General features: G+C 51.1%; 1 protein-coding gene across 4 annotated transcripts; it reads right to left on the bottom strand.

Annotated features, from left to right (window-relative positions):
- Positions 1 to 575: 575 nt before the first annotated feature.
- Positions 576 to 15,590, bottom strand: POMK (protein O-mannose kinase). 4 transcript variants are annotated; one of them, XM_069572729.1, is made up of 4 exons: positions 15,436 to 15,590; positions 11,497 to 11,597; positions 10,422 to 10,919; positions 576 to 3,136 (listed from the first exon to the last, which is right to left on the bottom strand). In XM_069572729.1, exons 3-4 carry the CDS (start codon positions 10,737 to 10,739, stop codon positions 2,366 to 2,368), a joined length of 1,089 nt encoding a protein of 362 aa, XP_069428830.1. In that variant the 5' UTR covers positions 10,740 to 10,919; positions 11,497 to 11,597; positions 15,436 to 15,590; the 3' UTR covers positions 576 to 2,365. The 4 variants fall into 4 exon arrangements, with proteins under 4 accessions (XP_069428830.1, XP_069428831.1, XP_069428833.1 ...); XM_069572730.1 differs by having other exon boundaries at positions 11,497 to 11,639; positions 15,436 to 15,498; XM_069572732.1 differs by having other exon boundaries at positions 14,135 to 15,456.
- Positions 15,591 to 16,144: the final 554 nt, after the last annotated feature.

Genomic DNA, 16,144 nt, shown 5'->3' with positions numbered 1-16,144 from the left:
AATAGAAGTAGAGCTACCCCTGCTCTCCTTTGGCTTCCATGAGCATGGAATATCTTTTTCCATCCCTTTACTTTGAGCCTATGTGTGCTCTTAAAATGGAAGTGAGTTTAACACAGCAGAAAGTTGGGTCTTTCTTTTCCTCTTATGATTCTGCAGTTCTGTTGTTACTGAAGATAGAAACTGAAGGGCCAGGGCCAGCTTGGTGCCTGGCACTGGCACGATAAAGCATCATGGAGAACTCAGAGGAAGAGCAGAAGCTGGAAATGCCTCGCCGACTCTCTCACTTAGAAATTGGTTTGTCTGAGACCACATGTGAGTCAGAGGCAGAGCTGGAAAATATGTCTTCTGATCCTGGCACTGTGTCCTTTCCAAATACCATGCTGTTCATTTTAGCTCTATCATCAATATTTAAAAAGAAATTCATTTGAAACTGAAAGTTTTGTTCTAATGCAAAGTCCCCAAATCAAGGAAAACCCTCAATCCAGAATTACAACATGAAAAGAGTTAACATCAGCTCAGCAGCTCCACACAGTAACTACTTCATCAAGTAAAAAGGGTCATGAGAGATGCACGGGCCTGTGCAGAGGTGGGGTTTTCTCCCCAGCTTTATTGAGATATCATTCACAAACCATAAACTTGCCCCCTTTATACAGCTCAGTGTTATTTAGTGTATTCAGAGCTGTGCAACTGTCACCATTTCTGGAAACTTCCATCTCCCCGGAAGAAACCCTGTACCTATTAGCAAGCCCCACCTTTCCCCCCATTCTTCAACTCCGTGCCCCTGCCAGCCCCTCTGGAACCACTGGGTTATTTTCCGTTTCTGTGGGTTTGTCGATTCTGGACACTTCCTACAAATGGAATCATACGGCACGTGGTCTTTCGTGATGGCTTCTTTCACTTAGTACCTTCATCCATGCTGGAGCACGACTAAGCGCTGCACGCCTTTCACGGCTGAATGTTACCCCTTTGTACCGAGGGATCACATTTTCTATTATCTGCTCACCAGCAAATGGACATCTTCATCCTTTGACTATTATGAATAATGCTGCTATGAATATTTGTGTCCAGGTTCTTTTATGGACGTGTTTTCAATTCTCATTGGTAAATACTGCGAACTGGAACTGCTGGGTCATGGTAACTGTATTTTTGACCTTTTGAGGACAGTCAGAATGTTTCCCAAAGCAGCTGGGCCATTTGCCATTCCTACCAGCAACGTATGATGGCTCCAATTCTCTACATCCTTGCCGACATTTGTTACTATCCATCCTTTTGATTACAGCCATCCTAGTGGGTTCTGGCAGCATGTTTATAACAGACAACAGCAGTTAATATACTCTGGGCAAGCATATACTCTGACCAACCATAGGACCCAATCACCATGGGAGGCAGAAGAAGAAGAATACTGACCACACTCCCTGTCTACTGCCTGGATAGGCAAGGACACTGGGTCTCAAAATGTGGTTCCCACACCGGCAGCACTGACTGCAGGGAAGCAGTGAGAAATGCAGATCCCACCCAGACACTGAGTCCGAGACTGCGGGCCGGGGCCAGCTCACTGTAATTCCAAGGACCACCAGGCCTGTGCACAGCCTTTCTGCCCTCAATGCCAGCTTTAACCCCCTTGTGGTAATGATGAATATGCACCAAATCCTTCCTCCCCTGCAAACAAGGATGACAAGGACCAAGAAAAGCTCTCTGAAGGATTCAATCATGCGACTCAAGTGGAAGGTCTTCAACGCCTTCTAGTAATGAGTGAGTGACAGACACTGTTGGCGTAAAATGTTCACGATAATTAATGTTGAGCACAGAATAAATATCCAGCTGGAAGGTAAAGGGGAATTTCACAAGCACCATCCAAGGCAGTAGTAACACAAATGGGATTTCCATCATACGTGATATTTTCAACGTTCCTTATCCACTCAAGGTTTCAGAGAGCATGCGTGCTAGCTGGCTGGGATGTGGATGACACGGGTGTGTCCCTGAGCAGTCACCTGGAACACAGTGGCGTCTCCCCGGTACTGTGAAGCACACTGCAGATACTCACCTGAATATCTTCCCCACACTGCCACTTAGAAGCCTCTCCAGCACGTTTCTCATGAGCCTACAGGCTAGGCTGTTAGGACGCCTCTGTGTAGCTCCATGCTTGTTACTTCCTTCAGATACTCATCAGACTCACTGCTTCTCTCCGCCTTTGCTTGCAGTCAGGCTCACGGCAAGGCTATGTGCTCCTGCTTAGCAACTCCCGCCAGGCGGTCAGGAGAAGAATGATCTGGGGTAGAACCACTAACACCTTCCATCAGCACAAAACCAGTGCAACTCTTCCAGCTGTTCCCTGACTCCCATCCGTCAGCAGCCACACTGGCTTTCACAGCATCTCTCTTGTCTGAGATGTCGCGGTATCTCTAAGGAGATTCAGAACCTTCTGGTAAGTGTCCAGGACGGCCTGAGCGGTGGGTCTCTCTGCAGGCACCTGGCTCTTACACGCCTTGTGAATGTCAAACAAGTGGAATCGGACCATGTCGCTCCCTTCCACGTGCCCCAGAAGGAAACTGGAGACGTCGGGAATCTTCCAGACGTCACTCTTCTCGTCATACGCGGGCATGAGGTCGTCCTGGAAGGGCACGTCCTCTCCGAAGGGCCACAGCTGCTCTGGGGCCACGAAGTCCCCACGGAGCTCCCGGTGGCCACACTTCACCAGGGCCCCGGAGCTGCGGTTCACCAGGGGCAGGGCGTCCAGGTCGTTGAGCACAATGCTGAAGTTGGCGGTCAGCAGGTACTGGGACAGGGTCTTGGGCAGGTCGCTGGAATCGCACATGACCAGCGTGCCCAGGGGGCTGCGGTGCAGGAAGTCGAGGATGGCCACGTAGCCCAGGGCCAGCTGCAGCCTGTGCTGCCACGTATTCAGGCTGCGGTACTTGGCGAGGTTCAACGTCGCCTCCAGGTTGCCCAGGGAGCCCAACGGGTGGTACTCGGTGAGGATGGTGTCGTCATCCTCACAGTAGCCCACCAGCGTGACCACGTGCTCGCTCTGCAGCGCCTGCAGCATCTGCAGCCCGTGCAGGAAGTCGTCTCTCACCTCCGGCCTGGTGAGCCGCGACAGGGCCACCTTGCGTTCCTTCCACTCGGACAGAAACACCTGGAACAAAGCCACAGAAAACGTCAACCCGGAATCCTCGGCGGCTGGTAAGCCGCGAAGCAGATGCCTTGAGGTGCTGGCTGTGGTGCAGAGGACGCACAGAGCCAAGCGTGGGCTGTTCTGCAGACTCACTTAGGAGCCAGACCAGATGCTGGGTGAAGGCTGGGCCCGCAGGCGGCGGGGCAGCTGGTCTGGGAGTGGGTCTGTGGGATGACGGGCTTGCAAAGCAGATGTGGAAAAGGGGGTTCATTCCCCGGAGAGGGGGCTGCACGTGCAAAGACTGGGAGGGAGAAGGCTAAGGACGGGGAGAGTGGAAAGCTGGAGAACCCCAAGTAGGGAGTGAGTCCAGCCAGCCCATCGCACACACCAGCACTGCCACTTGCTTTAAAAGGTGCAGAGTAAACCACAAATAGGAACGGCTGTACGTAGGGAACACACTTTAACATGGCCATGGTTTTCCGTGACTTTGGCTGCAACAGCAGGAGCTGAAAATGACGCACACCTAGGCCAGCCATCCTGACACCGCCAGCCAGCGAGCAGCTGCCCCGCACGGCTGTGCACTCACACTGCTATCACAGGGAAAGAAGTAAGAACTGCTGGCCCGCTGCTCGAGTCCCCAGAGGGAAGGCAGGGGTTGGAGAGGAGAAAACAGGCTCCAGGTCAGGGCCCGGCCGCCCGGGCCATGCTGGACCCCGTGGGCTGTGCCCCTCTGGCTTCCATGTCTTCACAGTTAAAATGAAGGTTATGGAAGCAACTTGGGGTATAATTTTCAAGAGACTTTGGCACTTAAATCTAAGGCAATAACCTGAAATATATAAAAAGCTCCAGAAATAAAAATCTAGCATTATTTATAAAAGCCTAACTGGAACCTGTCCACCCATCAACAACTGGGAAGCGGTCCAGTTATGCAGGGCCACTCAGGGAAGGTTACAGGTACAGCCAAATGCAGGTGCTATCTGATGGGGTTTTCACAGGTACAAGCAATGGTACAGATGAAAAGGACACACAGTGTTTTTATATTATTGTTCTAACTGCATAAAACAAAACTACATAGAAATCTAAGGATGTCTTCTGTTCTCTTTACATGCTTCCCGCCCCCTCCCCTCTTTATACCTTTCGGTATAACAAGAAAGAATATATACTAATCTAATATTTTAAAACAGTTTTTTAAGAAACTAAAAAAATACATCAAATGGAGGAGGTAGGCTGGAAGACTATGAAAATTTACTGTGGGCCTGAGAAGGAAGGTTCATTAACAGAAAAACCCACAAAACTGTCGCTGTTAATCATTTATTCAAACAGTTGTCTTTCAAGACATTCTCCAAAACCCAAATCTGAGAAATTTCACTATAGATAATTTCTACTAAGAAGTCAAGTTGCTCTCGCTGCTGGAATCACTGTACGTTTTGTGAGTACATTTCTTAAATTTTTAATATGGAACAGATTTTATTCTCTTCACAGAGCTGTACAAGCACTGAATTTGATCTCTGACTCCAATAAAAAATCTGTTTCTGTTGAGATCCATCACTCCCTTGGGCTCCCCTTCCCCTCACTGGCACTAGCTTTTTTTTCATATAAAATGGGGATCACTAAAGAGAAGCTGCTATGGTTTTTTTACACATTTATTCCACAAGAAATGCGGGAGAGCTTCAGCCACAGGCCTCATGACTTCCCCTCGAACCTCGCTTACGTCTCATTCACTTTTGTGCCTCAGATAAATGAAAAGATTAAATACTACTGATGTTTATTATCAAATATTATTAGTCTTTGGGATCTCTCACAAATATCTGAAACCTCCAATATGGCATATTTGCAAGTCAGGGGTTAAGAATCATTTCTCAGCAATCTAACTTTTTAAAAAATATTATAAAAATAATCATGAATACTCTTCTTGATAAAAGTTCAAATACAGAGGGAGTAGAACTCTTTCCTCTGAATTTAATCCCCAGCCCAAAGGAAACTAGTTAACTGTTTGACTAATAATGTTCCAGACATTTTTCTATGCTTTTACACGTAGTAACACCCATTTATAAAACAGCATCTGAGTTATATAAAATGGGACTATTATATACATATGTATGTATGTATATATATATATGTCTCTCTCCAGGTCATTCTTTTATAGTATGGGTGCACAACCTATACTGGTGTATGTTAGGTAAGATTTTACAGAAGATCTTTGGTTTTTTCTAAAACTGAAGTATAAAAATTCATTAAATTTGGGACAGATGCTGTCAGGGTGGCTTAGGTTCACTTTTCTACACAGCTCTGTAATTTTACATGGGGCATTTAATATGACCTCATGTGATCTATTTTTAAAGAGTTGATGTATATCTAAATTATTTCCCACTTATTTCCTGTTAACAGCAGTGCTACAGTGAATAGCCTTATATTCACATCTCTGTGCACACGTGCAGATGTTTTCATAAGTTAGGGAAGCAGACGGATCACTGAATGAACACTATGTACCATCGGACCCTTCAGAGTCTGGGCCAACACGCGCTTTCACCAATCGTGTGTGAATCTTACGTTCTAGCCTCAACCACACTGCTGCTGCTGCTGCTGCTAAGCCGCTTCAGTCATGTCTGACTCTCTGCGACCCCACAGACGGCAGCCCACCAAGCTCCTCTGTCCCTGGGATTCTCCAGGCAAGAACAGTGGAGTGGGTTGCCATTTCCTTTGCCAATGCACGCATGCATGCTAAGTCGCTTCAGTCGTGTCCGACTCTGTGCGACCCTATGGACAACAGCCCACCAGGCTCCTCTGTCCACAGGATTCTCCAGGCAAGAATACTGGAGGGGGTTGCCATTTCCTTCAGCCTTACTGTTACCAATCCACTGGATGAAAAACCTTTCCCTGTTTTCACCTGTATTCTCCTGACTACGAATTCATCCCTGGCATTTCTGTGTGTCTTCTGTGGAAAGTCTGTTCACTATCCTTGATACCATCTCCTCTAGGATTGTTTGCTTCGTGCTTATTAATTTCTAGGAGCTCTTTATATATTATTCACGTGATCCTTATTATAAATGTAAAGACAAATTTTAGAAAATAGTATACGTGGTCCCTTGTAGTACAAAGTCTAATCTGTCTTCATTCATTTAACAAGTTACTTATGTCAATTAAAAAATCTGAAGTAAATCCCTGGCCATGTGAAATGTACATTCTAGTGCAGGAGGCAGACGATAAGAGAAAATAAACAAAGTGTGTGAAGTCCACTGGAAGGTAAAATACGCTTTGGAGAATAATTAAGCAGGGAAGGGGAAGAATTTACAACTTTTACTAGGGGAAGCTCTCGCTGGGGTGATGCTCAAACAGGAAGCTGACGGAGATGGAGGAAGGAGCCAAGGGGCTTCTGCGGACCACATCCCAGGCAGGGAGGACAGCGGGGCAATGACCTCTGGAGATGCGTCCACAGCCTGCAGTGGCAGAGCAGAGCGGGGTCAGGGGGTGGGGAGCGGAAGCTGGGAGAGGCCTTCAGTCACTGAAAGGGCTGGAGAAGGACACAATGCCCTCCACTGAGGAGCCAGAGCAGAGGAGGGACACCGCTGCACGTGGCCACACACACGGCACTCCAACTGCAGTGAGAGCAGCCGAGGCGGGCCAGGGCGGAGGCAGAGAGCCCCATCTGGAGGATATGGAGATAGGCAGGCACTAGGCACAGAGCCCCGGCTCGAGAGGGCACAAGGCAGAAGCCTCGGAAAGGCCAACTCCTAGCTCTCTCCCATGTGCAGAGACACTGCACCCTGCTGAGGGGCTGAGCATGGACATGGACAAAGGGGCATGACAGGGCTGCCTCCCGGGGTGGGGAAGAGATCAACTCTGGGATTAACACACATGTGCCACTAAATATAAAAGGGATAACCAACAAGACTCTACTGTAGAGCTCAGTATTCTGTAAGAAGCTATACGGGAAAAGAATCTGAAGGACAGATGAGTAACTGATTTCACTCTGCTGTACAACTGAAATTAACACCGTACTGTAAACCAGTAATACCCCAATATAAAATTAAAGTTGAACTTAAAAGAAAACGGAGGCCTCCTGGCTGTGGTGTGAGTAGCTGGGTGATGGCGAGAGGGAGGAGGCTGAGGGGATGGTCTGCGACACACCTAGTGTGAGAAGTCTTTCAACAGCCAAGATGTGGGGGAGGCAGGGGATAGAAAAGTCCAGAGTTCACCAGGGGACAAAGGTAGGGACGGGGCCGGATGAGGCCACCCAGGCATCGGCACAGAGGAGAAGAGAGGTCCTGGATGAGGAGGTGGCCGAAGGGTGGACACTGCTTTTTCACACATCTGCGCTCCAGCCAGCCTTCCACATGGAAAACATCACCTCCAGCCCTTTCTGGGGTTACACAAAGCCAGAGGGCGACAGAGGAAGAGAAAGAACCGAAGCGGTTCTTCTGACGGGCACCAACCCAGACGCTCTGCCTCTGTAGAGGACCTTTCCGCACCGCTCATGGGGTCCTCAAGGCAAGAACACTCAAGGGGCTTGCCATTCCTTTCTCCAGCGGACCACAGTTTGTCAGACGTCGCTACCATGACGGTCTGTCTTGGGCGGCCCCACACGGCATGGCTCATAGCTTCTCTGGGTTAGAGGCGGCTGTGGTCCGTGTGATCAGTTTAATTAGTGTTCTGTGACTGCAGTTTTCAACCTGTCTGCCCTCTGATGGAGAAGGATAAGAGGCTTATGGAAGCTTCCTGATGGGCAAGACTGACTGGGGGGGAAACTGGGATCACAGATAAAGCAAGAAAGTTCCAGATAAATATCTACTTCTGCTTTATTGACTATGGCAAAGCCTTTGACTGTGTGGATCACAACAAACTGTGGAAAATTCTTCAACAGAAGGGAATACCAGACCACTTTACCTGCTTCCTGAGAAATCTGTATGCAGGTCAAGAAGCAACGGTTAGAACTGGACATGGAACAATGGACTGGTTCCAAACTGGGAAAGCAGCACATCAAGGCTGTACACTGTTGCCCTGCTTATTTAACTTACATGCAGAGTACATCATGCGAAATGTGAAGCTGGATGAAGCACAAGCTGGAATCAGGATTGCGGGAGAAATATCAATAACCTCAGACATGCAGATGACACCACCCTTATGGCAGAAAGCGAAGAAGAACTAAAGAGCCTCTTGATGAAAGTAAAAGAGGAGAGTGAAAAAGTTGGCTTAAAACTCAACATTCAGAAAACTAAGATCATGGCATCCAGTCCCATCACTTCATGGCAAATAGATGGGGAAACAGAGGAAACAGTGGCTGACTTTATTTTTTGGGGCTCCAGAATCACTGCAGATAGTGACTGCAGCCAAGAAATTAAAAGACACTTGCTCCTTAGAAGAAAAGCTATGACAAAACTAGACAGCATATTAAAAAGCAAAGACATTACTTCGCCGACAAAGGTCTATCTAATCAAAGCTATGGTTTTTCCCACAGTCATGTACGGATATGGACCATCAAGAAACAGGAGCGCCGAAGAATTGATGCTTTTGAACTGTGGTGTTGGAGAAGACTCTTGAGAGTCCCGTGGACGGCAAGGAGATCCAACCAGTCCATCCTAAAGGAAATCAGTCCTGAATATTCATTAAAAGAACTGATGCTAAAGCTGAAACTCCAATACTTTGGCCACCTGATGCAAAGAACTGACTCATTAGAGAAGACCCTGATGCTGGGAAAGACTGAAGGCGGGAGGAGAAGGGGGCAACAGAGGATGAGATGGTTGGATGGTATCACCAACTTGATGGACATGAGTTTGAGCAAACTCTGGGAGTTGGTGATAGACAAACGATTCACCTCTGACTCCTTCCTTGCATCCTGCCTCTGGTCCCCAGACAGCCAGGCACAGCCTCAGCTCGTCCCTGGGTTTCCTGCTGGACCCTTGTCCCCAGATACCCACTATCACCTTGACCCTCTGGGATGAGAAGCCCACGGCTCTCTTCCTTGCCCCAAGGGCAAGTTTTAGCCAAAGAAACAAAATCTCAGGGTAACAGCCTTTTGGTCGCCCTTCATTTTAATGCACAAGCCACACCCTTAACTGACTTCTAGAGTCATCCTGCCTCAGTTAACACGGGCACAACCGCTGCTGAAACACAGCCCATGAGATGGGGCTCTGGAGGCTTCTAATGAGAACTGAATTGGCCCCTTTGGTTTCTCTTTTTAAAGTATAAAAAAGTTTCTTAATCAATGTAATAGCATGCTGATATAAATCACAGCAATATCTTTTTCCATCTGTCTCCTAGAATAATGGAAACAAAACAGAAATAAACAAATGGGACCTACTTAAACTCAAAAACTTTTGAATGGCAAAGGAAACAATAAACAAAAGGAAAAGACAACCCACAGACTGGGAGAAAATATTTGCAACTGATGTGACCCACGAGGGATTAGTCTCCAAAATTTACAAACAGCTTGCTCGAATGACCGCTTAATGGCATCAAAACAAACCACCCGGTCCTCCTGGTGAATCAGTGGTAAAGAATCCATCTGTCAGAGCAGGGGACATGGGTTCGATCCCTGGTCTGGGTAGATTCCACAAGCCTCAGAGCAACTAAGCCCGCTGCGCCACCACTGCTGAGCCTGTGCTCTAGAGCCGGCGTGCCCAGACCTCTGCTCTGCAACAAGAGAAGCCACTACAAGAAGGCCATGCACCCCAACCAGAGCTGGCCCCCTCACCGGAACCAGAGAAAGCCCAGGCCCTGCAATGGAGACCCAGCGCAGCCCCCCAAAATAAACAAAATGAATTTTTAAAAAAAGACATAGATAATAAATACATAAAACGGATAACAAGGACCTCCTGTCCAGCACAGGGAACTCTGCTCAGTGCTATGCGGCAGCCCGGATGGGAGGGGAGTTGGGGGAGAATGGATACATGCCTATGTGCAGCTGAGTCCCTTTGGCGTTCATCTGAAACTATCACAACGCTGTTAACTGTCTATACTCCAAAGTAAAATAAAAAGTTTTTAAAAAACAGCACTGTACAGTTGGAAAAATAAGAACCAAAAAATTTGCCTCCTTCAGCATTGCACGATTTCTATCATTTTTATATTTTTTACGTATGTAATCTTGCAGATAGGAACAGCCTCTGGCACAGCTTTCCATTTTGCTTTTCTCCTTAGGGCAGCACTCTCAGGCTGTGACACAAGCTTCCTAACGACCCCTGCTGACCGCGGAACACCCTACAATGGGTGGGCCACCCTTTACCAGGGTGGCGTCCCTGCAGTGAGGTTTCTGGGGTGACGCCGGCCCTCCCCCAGGCCGCCCGCCCCCTCGATGGCGAGTGGGACTCACCGTCTTCACGGCTCCCTCCCCGACGCGCTTCAGAGGCCTCACTTCCGTCCTCAGCTGCTCGCAGGACAGCCACGGGGAGCAGGTGGCCGCCTGCCCCATGCTGAAGTGGCCGGGCGGGCAGCGGCCGGGGTGCGCCGTGGGGCTGCGGGGCGCGGTGACGAGCCGGTCGAGGCAGAGGTAGAGGAGGACGTTCATGAGCGCCATGGACAGCAGCAGCCCCACGGCCGGGGGCAGCTCCCTGGGCGCAGGCCCCTTCCTGCCCTCCGGGGGCCTCGTCTCCATGGCACTGCGCTCCGCCGGCCCCTCAGACGGAGACATGAGGCGTGGTCACAGCCCAGGCAGACTCAGGAAGGACGGAGGGGCCCGGGGCCGCCATGAGCAGCCGCGGGCCGCGTGCCCGATGCCGGCTTCTCCCGGAGCCCCGACTTTTGACTGCAGGGTCGAGCAGAAGGCAGTCTTGGGCCTGTCCGGCCGTGTCTCTGTCTCCCCTACAGCCACCTGCAGTGAGGAAAGGCAAGCACCGTGCAGCTAGCAATGCTAAGAGGAAAGCAAAGCGCGGCTCTGGAGACGGCAAGGGAGAGAGAAGCTGGGCTGGGGGCCGTCCGGGATGCTGAGGGGCTGGGGTGCTCCTTGGGAGGTGCTCAGAAGCCCCCTGATGCTTTTAAGAAGCAAAGGTGTGAAAGGGTGCCCCGGGAGGTTGGTGGGGGAGGCGGTGGTAGGGGAGGCGGTGGTGGGAGAGGCTGGGTGGGGGCCCGGGCCGGAATCCAGGATGAGCGCTGATAAGAAGGCAGGTGGCCTGACAGGGGTGAGGTGGGGGCGCAGGTGACTCTCAGCGGCCCGGGCGCAGGTGCCGGGCCAGTGCGAGGCAGGGACTGCTGCCTGGCCACAGGGGGCTGGGAGGAACCTGGATATCGGGCCCTCCAGGATCCCGGGGTGGACGCTGGTTGCCACCCACCGGGAGCGGCCAGAGCAGAGGGCACGGACTTAGCCGCAGCACCGGGCACATGAGACACAGTGCCTGACGGACCCTGGGTCTCGGGGCCGAGGACACGGCGACGGCGACACAAAGCCTTACCTGCCGGGAGGGCCTTCCTTCTTGCTCAGGTTTCTGGCCAGACTCCTGGATCGGTCAAGGCTCCAGCTGGCTCCGCGCGCTGGTTTCAAAGCACTCTTCCTCTAAGTACCAAACAGGAGGTCTGTTGAATAAGACTTGTGACTCTGCACACAGACAAACGGCCACAGTCCAAGCAGCTCCCTTTCCCAGGCCCTCCCAGCTAGGGGGGTCTCCCAGGCTCCCGATCTCCGGGTTGGTGCAGGGGGGCCGGGAGCCCAGGCCTCCCCGCCAGCCCCTCTTCGCCCCCTGCCACCCCCATGACCTCCATCACTCCCTCCTGGAACCCACTCCTCCCACATGTCTTAGGCAGCCTGTACGTGCCCTACTGTGGGCACTGCCAAGCGCCAGGCCATCCTCTTTGAACAACGCCTGCCTTCTCACTGCAAACTGTTCTCTGCAAGCACAGACAAACAGAAAGTCTGCAGCCCCAGGACCTGGCTGGGAGCTCGATGCCTCCGCTCTCGTCTGGAGCAGCTAAGTCGCTCTGCCTGGAGAAGCCACTTCTGTCTCTGACCCAGAGTTGAGCACAGGGAATACAGCCATTATTTTGTAGTAACTTTTAAGTGGAACATAAGCTTTAAAAATACTGAGTCACCATGTTGTATGCTTGAAACTAACGAAATAGTGTAAATCACCTATAATTCAATTAAAAACTTAGGCTGAGATGTAATTCACACACTGTAAATTTGAGGTCATCACCTCACATCTGTCAGAATGGCCATCAGCAAAAGAGACAAGAGATAACAAACGCTGGTGAGGAGGTGAAGAAAAGGGAGCACTCTGACTCTGTTGGTGGGAACGTTCATTGGTGCAGCTGCTACGGAAAGCCAGGTGAAAGTGCCTCAAAACACTAAAATTAGAACCATCATATGATCCAGCAATCTCACTCCTGGGTGCATATCCAAAAAAAACCCCAAAAAACCCCTACTACTTTGAAAAGATACATGCACCCCTATGTCCATAGCATCATTATTCACAAGAGTCAAGACATGGAAGGAACAGTGTCTGTCAACAGAGAATGAAGATGCTGTATGTATTTTTATGTGTGTGTGTGTATATATATATATATATATATATATAAAATCTTAACACGAAAAGATAAAAAAAATACTTCCCAAACTCAACCCTCCCCCCCTCAAATCCGCTCTTTTCAGTGCTCGCGATCTTAGAGGTGCCAGCTGTAATCTCCCAGTGACCAGGCTGCAGGGGTCAGCAGTGACAGCGCTTCTGCTGAGCAGGGACTGTCAGAGGGGAGGGACTCGTCTCAGCCACACCACCCTGGACACGCCAGACCGCATCTCCCCTCCGAAGCTAAGCGGGGTCAGGCCGGGTTAGTAGGTGGATGGGAGAAGGGAGGACTCTTCCACGGGTCAGTGTACTTTGCCCTTATCGGAAGAGAACGCGGGGCTTTTATCATCTCTGCCGTCACCGCGAGGAGCTCAGGGACCCCCCTCCTCTCTGGGACCAGGTGGGGTGCTCACCCATGGCCCAAGTCCTGCCAGCAGCACCCAGTGACGGCCCGGTTTTATTTTCACCACATAGATGTGTGCTCCTAAGTAACAACCCAGAACACACAAATGTTTCCAAGCTTTACACAAGCGGTCCTGTCCTTGTAACCACAGGGGCCTGGTTCCAGGACTCCCATCAACATCAACGTCTGTGGGGGCTCAAGTCCCTCCTCTGAAATGGCACAGTGTCCCCGCATCAGGGATGCGGAATTCAGGGAGCGCTAAGAGTATATCCTTGTAAACTTGCTTCTTTTAAAAGCCCAGCTTTACATTTCTGAGGTTTTACCCAAGTGCATACATGAAACTCTAGTTCACTCTTGTGGACTGACTATACAACTGCTGGCAAAGCAGGTTTTGCACACACTTCCCGTGCCCGCGTGGAAGACGTCCTCTCTGGTATACACAATGAAGCACAAATTTTGTCACTCTTGGCTTTAAAAACATTTGACAGCCCTCTCTGCCCTCAGGGGTTTCCCAGGTGGCTCAGACAGTAAAGAACCTGCCTGCAATGCAGGAGACCTGGGTCGGGAAGATCCCCTGGAGAAGGGAATGGCAACCCACTCCAATATCCTTGCTGGAGAATTCCACGGATAAAGGAGGCTGGCGGCCTAGAGACCAGGGGGCTGCAAAGGGACAGACATGAGTGAGCAACGAATACTTTCACTTTCTCTGCCCTCAGGATAAACTCGACTCTTGATACCTACCCCGAAAAAGAGCAGCCTCAGTGCCCCTTCTCCAGACCCAGCCCTGCCCTGACACTGCCGCCCCCGGCTCTCCTCATCCCTGCAGGCCCCCTTGCAGGATGCCGGTTCCTTCCTCCTTGACTGTGAAGTCGAGGACCCCCTGCCTGCTGCGTGTACCCAGGTATCCCGGCGGCTGGCGGGCGGCAGGGGCTGGATCCCTTACTCCCCGGTCCTCACGGGCTCAGACGCCGCCTACCCCTTCTGCGTCACTCCTCCCGTGTTCGCTCTCGGTGCCCTGTCGCTCTCACTCACCACCCGCTCCGCGGAGTGGAGCAGCCCCTCACCTCCCACCAATCCTACCCTGCACCGCCAGGGGTAGAGTCAGATCTTACAAGGTCTGAAGCTTACTTTGTTTTCTTTTGGAGGGACGTCGGTTTCTTCCCTGCCACTCAAGGCTGCCAACCTCAGGACACGTTCACATCTTCGAATCTGCGCTGGACTCTCATCATTACCCCTTTAACGTATTTCTTGTCCACTTGACAGCCGTGCGCCTCAACAGCCTTTCAATGATCCCGAAGTCCCCTCAAGCACTTCTGAATCCCATCTCAGAAAGACACGCACCCCAAAGTTCAGCTACCATTTACAGTGTCAGTCTGACACGGATTCTGTGAGCTAGCTAGAACTGCTATTATTCCCATTTCACAGATAAGAAAAACTGAGGCAGAGTTAATTACCCAAGGTGACTAAAACTGTACACAGAGAAGTCAAGCTTTCTGGCCTCAAATTAACATTCTTCCTCTAAATCCTACAGCCTCAGACAATGGACTGAATTGAATACAGCTAGGTCACCGCAAGGATTAGGGGATCCACGCTGAGACCCTGAGACTGTCCATCCACTTATTAAAGAAGTCTTTTACTCACCCCATCACCTGATTTTTTTGTTTGTTTTAAACACATATTTCTGGAGTAGGCTGCCCAGAGTTAAGGGATAAGGTTGTACGGCTAAGGGAATGTTCTTGCCCAGAAAAGAGCAAACCGATACCGAAAGCGACTGCTTAGGCACTGCTTAAGACACACTGGATTTCTGACAATAATAAGAAAACACTGGTAACAGGAAAAGTGGAAACTACTGCTATACACTCACAGCTTAATTTTTAAAAAAGAAAGAGAGAGGGAGAAGCGTGAAGAAAAAGAAAAGCAATGGAACAAAACTGGTTTCTGCCATCTATAGAATATCTTTTACAACCAGAGAAGAAACGAATTCGTGCTCCACAATACAACTCTGGTTGTACCCCACGTTGCCAACGAAGCACAGGTACATTAATTATTTTAAATATGCTGGATGCCTGCTTAGCCTTAAGGTTCTAAAGCAGACATCAAGGGTGGAGAAGACGAGACCACCGAAGAACACGGCTCAACCCTGTTTTTCAAAAGTGGGGCCAGCAGACGACTGCACCGGACCCAGAGCCGCCCCCGGAGGCAGGGGCAGCGCGGCGCCGACCACCTCCGCCGGAGGTGTCCGTCCCGGCGGAGTGTCCGTCGGCTCCAGTCCGGCTCCAGGCGCCGGGCAGTACGCGGACCAGCTGCCCTCGTTCTCGCCCGCAGCCCCTAGCCGCTCGCCGGCTGCACGCGCGGCTCCGGGTGCGGGCTGGCGCGGCGCCTCTGCCACCCTACCTGCGGTGCCCTCCCCCGTCGGCCGCCGCCCCTACCTGCGGTCCCCTCCCCGGGCCAGGCACGAGGGCTCCTGCGCCTGCGTGGCCGGAAGCGCGCCCGCTAGGACCAGCGCCAGGCTGCCCCGCGGGCTCCGTCTCCCGCTACGCACGCGGAAACGCCGGAGGCCGGAACGCAAAGCAGGAGTCGGAGCGCACCCGGAACCAGCCCCCGCGCACTGGGCCGGCCCTTGTTCCGGCTGGTACTCTCAAGTGCGCGAGGGTGGTGATGAAGCTGCGGGCCGGTGATTCGAGGGCGGGGCGGGGCGGGAACAATAAGGACCGGTACGCTCTAGACCCGCCCAGCGAAAAGCCTGGCTTCCAAAGGGTGGTCCTTTAACCTGGTACCAAAGCTTCAGGGCTCCAGGGAACTTTCTAGAGGTGCAAATTCTGGCCTGCATCCCAGACCCAGGGCTGGAGCCCAGCGCTCTGGGCTTTACAGGCCTCCGGGGATGCCCATGCTGGGCGTGCACATTTGTTAAAGTGTGGCTTCATCCTGGAAAAACCCTAGGTGAATGCAGAAAAATGCACCCAGCTGAGCCGTGCACAGGAATGCACGGAACACACATGCGCACACACCTCAGCGTCTCCCAGTGTCCTCAGTTCGTGTGTTAGAGCCACACTTACCCACATCTGGGGTTACAACTTTTGCAGTAGATTTCAGAGAACTCTCCATCACTTCACAATAATTAATAAGCTGCAACCCTTA

Source organism: Ovis canadensis, chromosome 26 (genome assembly GCF_042477335.2).
Source record: "Ovis canadensis isolate MfBH-ARS-UI-01 breed Bighorn chromosome 26, ARS-UI_OviCan_v2, whole genome shotgun sequence".
Classification (NCBI taxonomy): Eukaryota; Metazoa; Chordata; class Mammalia; order Artiodactyla; family Bovidae; genus Ovis; species Ovis canadensis.
The sequence above is the reverse complement of the archived record's forward strand: the minus strand, read 5'-3'. Positions and strand labels throughout refer to the sequence as shown.

What these genes read in the sequence shown, in the direction of transcription:
- POMK (XM_069572729.1), bottom strand. Translation starts at nt 10,739, where the DNA reads ATGTCTCCGTCTGAGGGGCCGGCGGAGCGCAGTGCCATGGAGACGAGG. An exon ending in GGGAGGGAGCCGTGAAGACG is followed by an intron (nt 3,137 to 10,421) that starts GTGAGTCCCACT and finishes GCTTTGTTCCAG; the next exon opens with GTGTTTCTGTCCGAGTGGAA.